The sequence below is a fragment of the Lutra lutra genome, chromosome 9 (genome assembly GCF_902655055.1).
Source record: "Lutra lutra chromosome 9, mLutLut1.2, whole genome shotgun sequence".
NCBI lineage: Eukaryota > Metazoa > Chordata > Mammalia > Carnivora > Mustelidae > Lutra > Lutra lutra.
In genome coordinates, this window is record NC_062286.1 from 133,511,664 (window position 1) to 133,523,843 (window position 12,180).

General features: G+C 45.1%; 1 protein-coding gene across 4 annotated transcripts in view; it reads right to left on the minus strand.

Moving 5' to 3' along the window:
• Window positions 1-4,701: 4,701 nt before the first annotated feature.
• Window positions 4,702-12,180, minus strand: part of ADNP (activity dependent neuroprotector homeobox) — a 35,979-nt gene continuing 28,500 nt past the window's right edge. For all 4 annotated transcript variants that reach the window (XM_047746708.1, XM_047746706.1, XM_047746707.1 and 1 more), the window contains 2 exons: window positions 11,355-11,447; window positions 4,702-9,112 (listed from right to left, as the gene is read on the minus strand). In XM_047746708.1, the coding sequence (XP_047602664.1) occupies window positions 6,002-9,112; window positions 11,355-11,447 (3,204 nt within the window). In that variant the 3' untranslated portion in view covers window positions 4,702-6,001. The remainder of the gene's footprint in view (window positions 9,113-11,354; window positions 11,448-12,180) is intronic.

A 12,180-nucleotide genomic window follows, 5' to 3' on the forward strand; every position in this document is an offset into this window, starting at 1 on the left:
AGGCCACGTTCACGTGCGTGTCTTTAAGTGTCTTTAAAACAGGGCTTCCCAGTCTTGGCCGCACAGAGGAATCAGCTGGGCCACGGGACCACCACCCCCCCCGCCGGGGGCGGGGAAGGGGCTCGGTAGAACTCCCCTGGGCATTTCAAGCTGCGGGCGCCCAGCACTGCCGTGGTGGCAGAACAGGAGGTTTACAGCGACTGGCTACCTGCGTTCCAGCAGACACGGCTTCCTCTGTCTTACATTCTCCACGAGCTTGCTTTCCTTTGAAGGGCGTAGGGGCCTCAGCGTCCGCCTCCCACCTTCCTGCATGTGGCGCGGGATTGGGTGTGAGTTGGTTTCTGGTTTGTGTTGAACTGATTCCATCCCAGCTCCAGAGATGGGTGCTGACTGATCTAAGCCAGTCAGGGTCCTCGAGCTCCCAGGGACTCATGGAGCTAGCTCTGACCTAAGCCCTCCAGCCACAGAGACTAGCTCAGGAATGGTCCGCTTGGCTCAAGGTCAGGACTCTTGTTCAATAGTGAAGGAAGGTGAATGGGAAGCACCGTGTGGACACCAGGGGACCGGCCTAGGATGAGTGATCATGTGGGTGGGTGGAAGGGCAGGGGACCTGAGCCCTTGCCCATACCACTGAGCATAGTTTTTATCTGTGTGTCCCCTTTATCCAGCACAGTCTGAGTTGGAGCTCCTGTTCCCTGCAGTGACAGTCCCATTCATAAAAAAGGTGTCTGAAGCTGGGTAAGGAGAGTAAGGTCATCACTGATGGGCAAGGACTTCCCTGGGAAGCACTGTGAGCCAGAGCTGCTCCTGGGCTCTTCGGGGCCCCTTGGGATGCACTAGGAGACGTAAGTCACACCAAGACACGCGGCTCCCCCAGTTCTTTCAGTCTTTCCTGGGCCAAGGAGGAAGTCTCATTTTGGTGTTGGTGTGCCTTGAATCCCTCCAGTGTTCCTTTTTAACAAGCAGAGCCAGACTCAGGCTCACAGCCCTCAGCAAGCAGTAACAGGTGGCGAAGTTTTTGTCTAACGTGTTGTATTTATTTTTACGGATGTCTTCATTAATGGCAAACTCTGCTGCTTGTCCTTTCTTGTAGAAAGAGTTTTCCTTTTTTTTTTTTTTTTTTTTTTAAAGATTTTATTTATTTATTTATTTCACAGAGAGAGATCACAAGTAGGCAGAGAGGCAGGCTGAGAGAGAGATAGAGGAGGAAGCAGGTTCCCTGCTGAGCAGAGAACCCAACACGGGACTCGATCCCAGGACCCCGAGATCATGACCTGAGCCGAAGGCAGAGGCTTAACCCACTGAGCCACCCAGGTGCCCCAAGAGTTTTCCTTTTTAAAAAGGGCCCTTGAGACATACGAAGTACATAAAGCAGTTGTTAGATGACCAAGACGGCAGTGAGAGTGAGCAGTGTGGGAGATGCTGCGCCGGGAAAAGCATGATGTGTTGGTTTAGAGATGGGGCTTGTGTGTCTGCATTCGAAGCGGGGAAAGGCTTTAAGAGGCTCGTTTGTAGCCCACGTTAAGGCTGCGTGGTGCAGTTGGAGTGCCGGTGGCTGGGGACTCAGATGTCCTGGGTCCGAGTCAGCATCTATCTCTCCTCTGCCAGCTGGGATCTTAGGACAAGTTCATTTCTCAAACCTGGAGCTGATATTCCCTTCACAGGACTTTTTTTTTTTTTTTTTTTGGTTGGGGGTGGGGGGTTTGGGGGCACTAGGGCAGGACTGTTTTGAGGACTTAAATTATCTTGGAATTCAGTACTTACCCTACTAGTCCCAGGAACACTTCAGGGATGTCGGAAAGTACTTGAATACTTGTGGTGTGTGCTGAGCTCCTAGGAAAGGTGTAGTCATGCCCCTAGCCTGGAGGATGGGTCCTTGAAGGACAGGGCTCTGTGTTTGAGCCTCTCTTGGTTCCCTCTTCTCAGGGAACCCCACTTAGCTAGCCTTGCCAGCAGAGGCAGCCACCAGCAAGCCATGTAGGGCCATGACCACTAATCCCCAGGCTCTCATGTCTGGCCGCTTCACATACACTCAGTACAATGAAGTACCATGTTCTAGTCCAAGTCCCAGCCAGCACAGTTCTTACTACTACACTGGGAAAGACCTTTTATTTCTAGTCTCTTATCAGTTTCCAAAATTGAACAATTGGCTTATTGGGATATTCATTTTGCCTCACTTAGTAATAAAACCTTAATAAAGTTCCAGCAAGATTCATGCAAAAGCTGGCTGAGCTTTAAATGGCCCTACAGCTCTGAGGCCTGATGGCGCTGGGCAGGTGGTGGCGCTTGGCCTCCATCACAGATCCAAGAACCTCGAATTCTGAAAAACACACAGCTACAACAACTCGTTTAAATAGTGAAGATTCTGCCCTTGATTCCATTCATAGGTCATCTGCCCTGGAAATGACTATGGACCTTCCTTCCTCTGTCCTTCTCTTACTTGCACTTGAAATCATGACTGGAGAATTTCCAGGATATGCAACTTTCGCCTTATATACAAATTTTTTTTTAACACAACTCCCGGCTAATTTGCAATTCCACTTAGATTTAAGTTCTAGTGAATGTTACAGTTGTTTAAAGTGGAGTACATTGATGGGAAGTAGTAAAGAATTCCAGAACGGTGACCCTTCTCTGGTTCAAATTTGGATCTGTTTTCAAGCTGACCTTCTACTAGCAGTTGATAGAAAATACCTTATTTCCTAACCAGATGCACATCAAGAATTTATCTGTGTCTTTCTAGAGCACCTCACGGTGGCCAACTGGTAACTGGTGTTTTGGAATGCTGTTTCTGAGAGGTGCAAGCATCCTCTTCTAGTTTGTTTTCTGAGGGGGGGACAGGACATTTCGGTGTGACAGGCTTGCAGTTGGTGCTGACCAGGTGCACAATAGGGTAGGTTAGAAATGAGGATCACGATGGGTAGAAAAGACCACTGCCGAAGGAAGGGCAGAGGCTAACCCAATGCTCTGTGAAACCCATGTACTTAATACATCCTAATTCCATCAGTAAAGAGTGTGTTTTCCATTACGCAAATTAAGTGATTCTCAAGCTTTAGTAGCACAGAATCCCTGAGAGAGGATTTTGGGGCCTCCATCCCGAGGGTTTGATGCTGGCAGTCTGGGGTCAAGGTAGGGAAACCACCCCTGTATACAGCAGTACTTACTTGACAAAAGCCAAGTTTAGTGGCTTCCAGTGGTGTTTCAGTTGGGGCGCCCCACCTCCATCACAGGTTTTCAGATCTGGCACTTGTTCGCTCCTGAAACCCGTCTGTCTCTACAAACAGGCAGGCATTTGGGTTGGATACATAACTACAGGGCAAAGGGGCAAATCCTTTTCTGCTTAGCTCTTAAGAGAGGGACAAAGTGCTGTTTGATGGAGACCAACGATGGGAGAAGAAAGTGTCTCAATGTGCTGAAAAGCGAGAGAAATCCTGCTGCTCGTTGGTCAGACTCTGGAAGTCAGGGCCACAGGAGAATCGGAAGGACATAAAGGAAAGTCTCCTGGGAAGAACATTTACAGACTTGTTCAGTCTACAGTTTATAGACATTCTCTAATTAGAAGGTGGCAGGTTGCCACAGCTTTGATTTCCAGATTATTCTAAAAGCAAACAGTAGCAACGACATTCTTTTAAATGGTTTTTATTGAGACACTTTTAGGGCTTCTGCAACATGGCTGGTTGGGGATCTTTGTTTCCAGTTCTTAAGTGGACGAATTCTTCTCTAAATGCCAACAATGCCCGTTTCGGCCACCTTAGCGAGGCAGCACACTCATCTGTCTGTGCTCAAACAGGAACATACACCCCCCTCCGCTATTCTATGCGAGTCTCCTTACAACTCCATGTAGGCCTCCTGAGCCCGGGGTTCCATCCTTCCCACCTAGTAATTTATTAGGCAGCCTTATTTCACCCCAAGGGCGAGAGGGCTTCAGTACAGCTGCTATTTACTATTCTTAAGTAAGAGAAAAGTATTTCTCAGTGCCAGTTCTTCTGACGTGATCATCGGTGGCATCTTAGTTTGGGGACGTTCTGTCCTGATTGCCATCAAGTGGGTGTCTATAGAATTTATCCTCCTTACAGAACAGACAACTCCAGGCCAGCCCCAAGTGCCCTAAAGGTCCTGGTCTGTTCTTGTGCTTGCTCCCGTAGTTTTTGAGAAGCAGGACGGCACCATTCTAGGAGGTTGGTCAACTTACTTTGGTCTTGTTAATGCTTTTGTTGCAGCTGTTTTTTGGGAGGATCTTAAAAATTATGGAAGCTAGCCACTTAAGACCTGTTTAGACCAAAGTCCCCGAGAGGTGCTTGCTCGGCTTCTGCCCTCTGTAAGGCTTGGAGCTTTCCATCATTGTAATCACTGAGAACGGTCGCCTAATGCTGCCTCCTCATACTCTTCCACTCTTCAGTCCAAGCTGCTCTTGGGAACGATGTAGTAAATATACTAGCTCCTTCGATCTTAACAGCCCTTCAGGTGTGTGATCTCCAAAGCCTTTTTAGTAGCAAGATGGTCTAGAGAATGACAACAGAAGCAGAGAGTAGTTGCCTGTTTAGTGCAATTGCTCCCACTGTCAGGTGAAAACTAACATTTGCTTCCTTTTGGAAGAAAGAACCACCAGGGCCTTAATAAATGCGCTGCTTGCAAATTAATGCCGGTTTGTTAACATCCTTTTATCGAGACATTTACATACATAAGCAGGCTCTGCTCCTTGACAAAAGGGAACTGAAAAACTCAAGGATGTTTATTTTTGCAGTTAAAAAGGGGAAAGACAAAAGGAAACCAAAAGAAGTTTTAACAGGTGCCTTGAGAGAAAGCATTCTTAACGCCAGTGGCACATCTCGGTCTTCTGTTCAGTTTCCTCAGTGGCCACGGCGTCGGCTGGCACAGGACATAATGGACACACAGGATTGTAATTTGTAATAAAGCAAATATTTACATTAAGCACAATACAGCAATTTATTTAGATGCTTAAAATGAATACAAAGGGAAATAAAGATCACAAAATTATACATACTACAACAGTGTGTCATATATTAGATGGTATAAATGAATACACCAGGGTGCTGTTTAACTAAAGATAAAACTAAATATCCAAAACGCAGCACTCAGTGGTTTGCTGCTTCAGCACAACACACTCTCATACAGGTCTAGAAGGTGTCAAAACCAGTAGCTGCAAAGTCAATTCCCGCATGTGATTTTTAGCTTAAAAGATTTCAGAAAACAGATCTGAAATGCCAGTTTTTGTTTCTGTCAGCTGTAATGTCAAGGATATTCAGAACGAGAAAAATTCTATAATACAAGAGAGTCCAGATATATATCTTATGTGGCTGGCCCCTGTTGCGAGATTGTACAAGGTTATGTGCAAAAACTAAGTCTGTCCAAAAGTCCATACTAGCGCGGTTTCAGGCTTTTGCTAGGTAAACTAGATAGAGCGTTTATTACACAGCAAGGGCAACACTAAAAAAAGAAACAAATCTAGATGGGTACACAATAACAATATCATAGGCATCACTTGAATAGGTCTAAAAGACTGTACAAATATACATTTCAACTATTCAGAATGAATACATGAAAAAAAATTGATTTTCCCCAAAGTCTGCTATACACATTGGACTGGTAGCTTGAATGTTGGCCCTACACTACCGTGTCAATCAGGGTAATGCTTCCCAAGATCATCCAACCAAACATTTTACAGAGGGAAAGAAATGTTGAGAAGGCAGATAAAATAAACCTCTGCTTTTCCTCATGTGCGTTCGTGAGCCACCAGCTTATTGGTTTTTCACATTTATTTACTGTGTCTGTCACAGCAAGTTCTGAAGCCAGATCAGCCAGTCGTGTGTCATAGACATGGAAGGAACCACCGGGATTAGCAGTGGCCTCGTATCCCCACAGCCCGGTGACCCAGCACTCAAAAGGCGGTACCAGTCAGAATACAGCTTTGCAGTCCTACCGGAAGGAGAGCAGAGTAGAGCCCCAGGCGGCAGCCGGTCCCCGGTGCCGGAGAGCCTGGCACTCAGGCCTGCTGGCTGCTCAGTTTCACTCCGGTCAGGCCGCCGTGCATCGGCTCGGCGACCCCGTCAGTCATGTTGTCAAACTGCTCCCCGTCCTCACTGTCAATTGTGCTATTCTGCCACTCAATCTGTGGGTTAGATAAGCGCTCGTCATTTTCAGATGCGTTCTTCCACTGTGACTGGTCCTTGGACCAAAACCCTTCAACTTTTCCATAGGAACTATTCTTCCACTTCAACTGCTCTCTGTCGCCTTGCACGGCAGCCTTTTTTTTGGCAGCTGGCTTACTGCTTCTTGTGTCCTCACTCTGGGAAGACTCATCAGACCAGGTTCCCGCTTTCATTTCACTTGTGTTGTCCTCCAAGTCCGACACCTGTTGGGAACCGGGGCCACTCTCGGACGGAGAAGCACCGTCCTTCCACTCAACAGCGTCATCGTGGTCAACGTCACTGTCAGAGGCATCGCGCAGCAGCTTGGCCGGTTCCTCAGTCAAATGAATAGTTTCGTATTTTGAACCATCCTCCTCTTTTTGGTCTAGCTTCTCCTCAGGTTCTAAAGCATCCTCAGAAATGACCTTCGGTATGTGCTCCTCCGAGGTATCGTTGGGGATTTTAGGCTCGACTTCAAACACAGGGTCAAAAGGGCTACCACTTCCATTGGATTCTTCCTCCAAATTTTCAAAACTGTCTGAGGAGCTGTCCTCTTCCTTCCCAAGGCTGAGCTTTTTGTCAGCAGTTTTACTAGCATTGACTCGGGAATCCTTCTCGTCATGATTCTCAAACAGCCACTCAGCATCAAAATCCATCTCGTGCTTCACTTTGTTTAGTTCTTTCATGTTGAAGCCCAGTAACACACCAGGCTTGTACTTTTCACAGTCTCGGACACACTTCTTCCTCTTGTTACTAAAATGGGAAGCAATGTCACTCTTCCACAACCACAAACTGGCAGCCAGCTTCTCAATTTCTCTCCTGGTGGGATAGGGCTGTTTATTGAAATACTTCGTTAGGAAGCTTTTCCTGGCTTCATAGGAATCATCTTCATGACCCTTGGGGTCTAAAGCTAAAACAACAGGCTCCTCAGGCTTCTCTTCAAAGAAGCTGGGCGAATCACTATCATCGTCTAACTTTCGCTTTTTCAGCAAGGGAAATTCCACTTGCTCGTAAGTGCGCTTGACAGGTGCCAGGCCCGGTGACTGATTAAGCCGAGAGGGTGCATTTGTCTTATCCTGGCCATTCTGGGTCTTTCCAACACCCCTGCAGTGAACTAGATGCAAAGTGATAGTCGAGGCGGTCATGTTGCTGGTGTACACACCAAGGCAATGGATGCATTTGTAGGTGAGCTTTTTTTCCACGGGATGAACCGTCTGAATAACTTGGTGCCTCTCTCGTAGGTGATGGGCAAGTGCATCAGATATGGGTCCTTTTAGGATTGAAAAGCAAAGCGGGCAAAGGGTTTTCCCAACATCTTTTTTATAGGGTACTGCAGCTTGAGGTGAACTTTTAACAGGGATATCTGCCTTCTCCTGAACTTTTGGCTGTGGCTTTGGAGGGACCGGAGGGTTATTCTGGGCATGGTAAGCAACAGATTCAGCTGGGGCATCCCTCAGGTTGTATGTGGTTACAAGGAGATGGATATTAGTGTGACTACCCTGCTGCAATGTCAAATCAAAGCTCAAAGTAGAATCTGTTTTAGGTCCCATCTCTTCATCGATGTGAACCATCCGCATGTGTGCTGCCATCTTTTCCACGTCATTGAAAGTTGAACGGCAATATGGGCAAGACAGACCATGAATTAACATGTGGTTGAGCAGGGTATCTGTGGGCAAATAGCGATTACAGTAGAGACATTTGCTAGTAAAATTGTGTATTTTCATAATGTAGTTGGCTACTGCTGGGACTTTCTCAGCTTTATGTTCTTTTTCGAAGTGCACACTATAAACATTTTCAGGAAAAAGCTCATTACAGATTGTACATATTTTCCACTTTTGAGTTGAGGAAGTATTGGCTGGGGGAGGGCCCGTGGCAGCTGCAGTAGGTTTGGAACTGGACTGACCTAATACTCTGGATGCCTGTGACTGGGAGAGGGAGGGAGACTTTAACTGGCCTGATGAGAGAGAAGAGGCATTAGCAGACTGCAGGGAGTATCTTGCTGGTGCCTGGGACCTCTGCTCTGACCCAAGCCCGTAAGATCTTCCATTTCCACTTGGAAGTAGCTGCTTCACAGACTGAGACTGCTGAGGGATGGAGACTGGTGCGTTGCCACCTAGACCTAGTCTCATTGACTGACCAACGCCATAGCCCTGGCCTACAGATTTGACTCCGTAGTTATTCTGCTGTAGGTGAACATTGGACATCATGTTGACTCCTGTAGAATTTAAGTTAGGCTTTGGTATTGAGAGTCGATTTACCATCTGCTGTGATGGCAAAGACCGGACATTTCCAGAAGCAAGGGAACCAATTCTTGATTGGAGTCCCATGCCCTTCTTCTCTTGAGGTTTGGGAGCAATTAGCATCAAGGGTTTAGATCGGGGAACCACCACATTTGTGTGCCCAATCATGGCAGTGACCTGATAGCCTATGCGTTCATGGTCTTCGATGACGTGTTGTACCAAAGCTTCGTAGGACTTTGGCATGAAAAGGCATCTCTTGCAGTGAATACTACTCTCTTCCCGGGCATTTGAACCTAAAGGGACTGCACCGTTGAGTGACTTCTCACCTGCCTTTGCTATGTAAGGCGCCGCCACGTGCTGAAAATGTTCCCTGTAAATGTGCTTCCTAACGATTTCATACAGAGGATCTCGGTAAGTGCACTTCTTACAGTAATAAACCGCTTGTTCTACACTGTCAGCCTGCTTAGGTTTAAGGCCGTCATTTTTGCTTTTATCTTTGAAAGTGCTGAGGCTGCTACTTGGTGCGCTGGCGTTTGGAGCATGAAATATTTTAATATGTGTTTCCAAAGTCTTTTTGTCTGCATTGAAGGTACAATAAGGGCAATTAAGGAGAATCCTATTTTCAAAGTCTTCACTATGGACATTCCGGAAATGACTTTTGTAGGCAGAGAAGAATTTTGAAGAAAATGGACAAGCACTGCAGCAAAAAGGTTTTGTCCGGTAGTCCTAAAGAAAAGACAAAACCTGGAATCAGAATGCCACTTCAGAAAAGATAGTAACAGGTTCTAGATTTTCTCGCCCAGATGTTCTCTATTTTTAAAATAGAGATATAATGCTATTTTTAGACCTGAAACTCAAATGCATCGACATAATTTTTTTTCCTTTTGTAAAATTAAATTGTTAAATACAAATCCAAATGAGAAAACGGTTTTAAACCAAATAATTTTATTTGGGTCCCAGAGTATTAAAAACACCCCTCAATTCCAAGCTTCCCCTCAATGCTTAGAAAAGACCAAAGTCATATTTGCTAATTGGTTTTAGAGAAGCCAAAGACAAATGGCTTCAAAGATAAACATTTTACAGTTAGAAATGAAAAAATAATCACTGTGAAATCACTCTCACTCTTGCAAAAGGTTCCAGATTTACTATTCGGTGAAAGTCAGGGCCCAGAGTGCTACAGCGCCATTAGGCAGTAGGAAATAAAGATACACCTTTCACCCCTCCCATCATGGAAAATCTTCAAAAATCTCAAAACATTTCTTCCCTCTGATTGAAGTGCAGTGTAGTATTTAGATTTCATCACTGATCAAAATGCTACTGATTTGAAGGGCTGGCTTTCTTCTACAAGCCATGGTCTCTCTTCTCAAGCAAGAGCAGCTTCAAAAGAACTAATGAAGTGCTAGCCGCTTTGATTCAAATTAAAAAGTTAAATAAAAATTTCCCATAGAGGGACACCTGGGTGGCTCAGTGGGTTAAGCCGCTGCCTCCGGCTCAGGTCATGATCCCAGGGTCCTGGGATCGAGTCCCACATCGGGCTCCTTGCTCGGCAGGGAGCCTGCCTCTCTCTCCGCCTCTGCCTGCCTCTCTGCCTGCTTGTGTGCTTTCCCTCTCTCTCTGACAAATACGTAAAATCTTAAAAAAAAAAAATTCCCATAGACTATGAGGAGTGCATGATGTTAAAAGTCCAATGAAGTACTGCAGAATATACTGGTATCAAAGAGCAACTTCCAGAATTATGCTCATTAGCATTTGTGCAGTTTGTCCTTTGAAGACCAGTGAAACACAAGCAGGGCAAGAGATTATCTTTTCTCCCTAGAAGCCTACTTTGTTTCAGATACTGGTTTGACACAAAATAAAATACTCTGCTTCTCCTTAAAGCTCCATCCCCTATTCAGTGTTAGAATGTGAAGCTCTGGGATTTGTTAAACCGAATTAAGTGACATGTCCCACTGGAAGGCTTTTACATTTGCAGATTTTGGGGTACATACATTTTTTTCCTGGGGTATGGATAAGAAAAAAACAGGTAACTATACTCTCAAATTTCTGAGGCAGTAAAAGTACTTCCACAATTTAAAATCTTTGCCCAAGTATAAGAGATCAGTAATGATAGAACTAGGGGGGCCTGGGTGGCTCAGTGGGTTAAGCCTCTGCCTTCGGCTCAGGTCATGAGCTCAGGGTCCTGGGATGGGGCCCCACATCGGGCTCTCTGCTCAGCGGAGAGCCTGCTTCTCCCCCCCACCTGGCCTGCCTCTCTGCCTACCTGTGATCTCTGTCGGTCAAATAAATAAATAAAATCTTAAAAAAAATAATTACAGAACTACAGTCACTACTGAAATAGGTAATGATAAAGTCTGCAGTTACCATCACTTCTCCCTGTGGAACAGAAACCACTACCTATACCACCTTCTCTGTTACATCTTTACCTCCTGATACTTGCTGGCATCACTGGTGCCTTGGACTACCTAAGAGTGTTCTTAATTCCAATTTGAAAAATTTAAGTGACACCTTTCTATCACTACTAAAAAGCCACCCATCCCCTTCCCCGTGTGCTGGCTTAGCAACCCCAGAGGTTGGATGATACCAACACAGAAAAAACCACCTTCTCCAGAAATAACATGAACTGCGACAGACACAAAAAAATGACAGATGGCCTAGATGAACAGAATATTGGAGGGTACATTTCGGAAACAGAAATAGAAGAGCAAAAGTACTGCTGATATACTACAGTACACCTTAGAACATTTAAGTAATAAAATTTCCCATTATTACACTTTAAAGTTTTAGTCCAATGACAAAAAAGATTCTTCCTAGTTCTCGCTGACACTTAGGAAAATTGAAATAATCAACTTTGACATTTTCCACACAAGGTTACTGCCCACAAAACAATGCATCACTATGAGAGGCCTAGAGCTGAAAAGGGAGTACAGCAAGGAGGGTGCCATTTGGGGAAGTCCCCTATGCTACTTACCTGATTTTTTGTAAGTGAAGGGTCCCACAGTCCTACATCCTCCCATGTAGTGTTTTTCAAATAAAAGTCATTAGGTTCAAACTGTTTAAAATCCTAGAAAAACAGTGAAAGAAGTTTACAAAAACATAGTGATATCAACTCTAGCCCAACCTTACTTATAAATCCCATCTGTTAGCTAGAACTGGGAAGACACACAGAAAAACCAATCCCACCAAGAACTAAACTAGGAATGATAAGGCTCAGGAAATAAAGGCATACGGAAGTTGTATTCAACATTTCCTAACAATCGAACATTCCCCAAATGGTCAGCTAGGTTTCCAAGGAAACCACTGGAAGTTCTAATAAAGTAAAAACTTCAGCCACGTAGTAATACCAAAGCTCCTTTCATGAGAGTATTGTTAACTCCTCAGTTGTAGCATCAGAATGGAGTGTAAGCTAGCAATGTTTGCTTACAGCACCATGGATGTGATATTCTGTTTCTGAGGGGGACAAAGGGTGGAAATGGATGGGGAAGAAAACTCAGGATTTCTAAACCCACAAAAGGAAGAAAGCTATCCGAAGAAAAGCAAGCAGTACTACGTTAAATTTATACTCTTACGTAAAAATTTAATGGCCCGTTTCCCCCCAGGCCAGGAAGATACAAAGTCTCAGGAGAAAATTCCCCTTGACTCCTAAAAGGTTCACAGTTCAGTGTGGGAAAATAAAGCACATATAAATTCCACAGTATGTAATCGGTGTAATAATGGCAGGAACACATCAAATGCAGGATAGAAAAGGCACCTTAACATTGGAATTATTTAGTCTTGTGCAGATTATTCCACTGAAT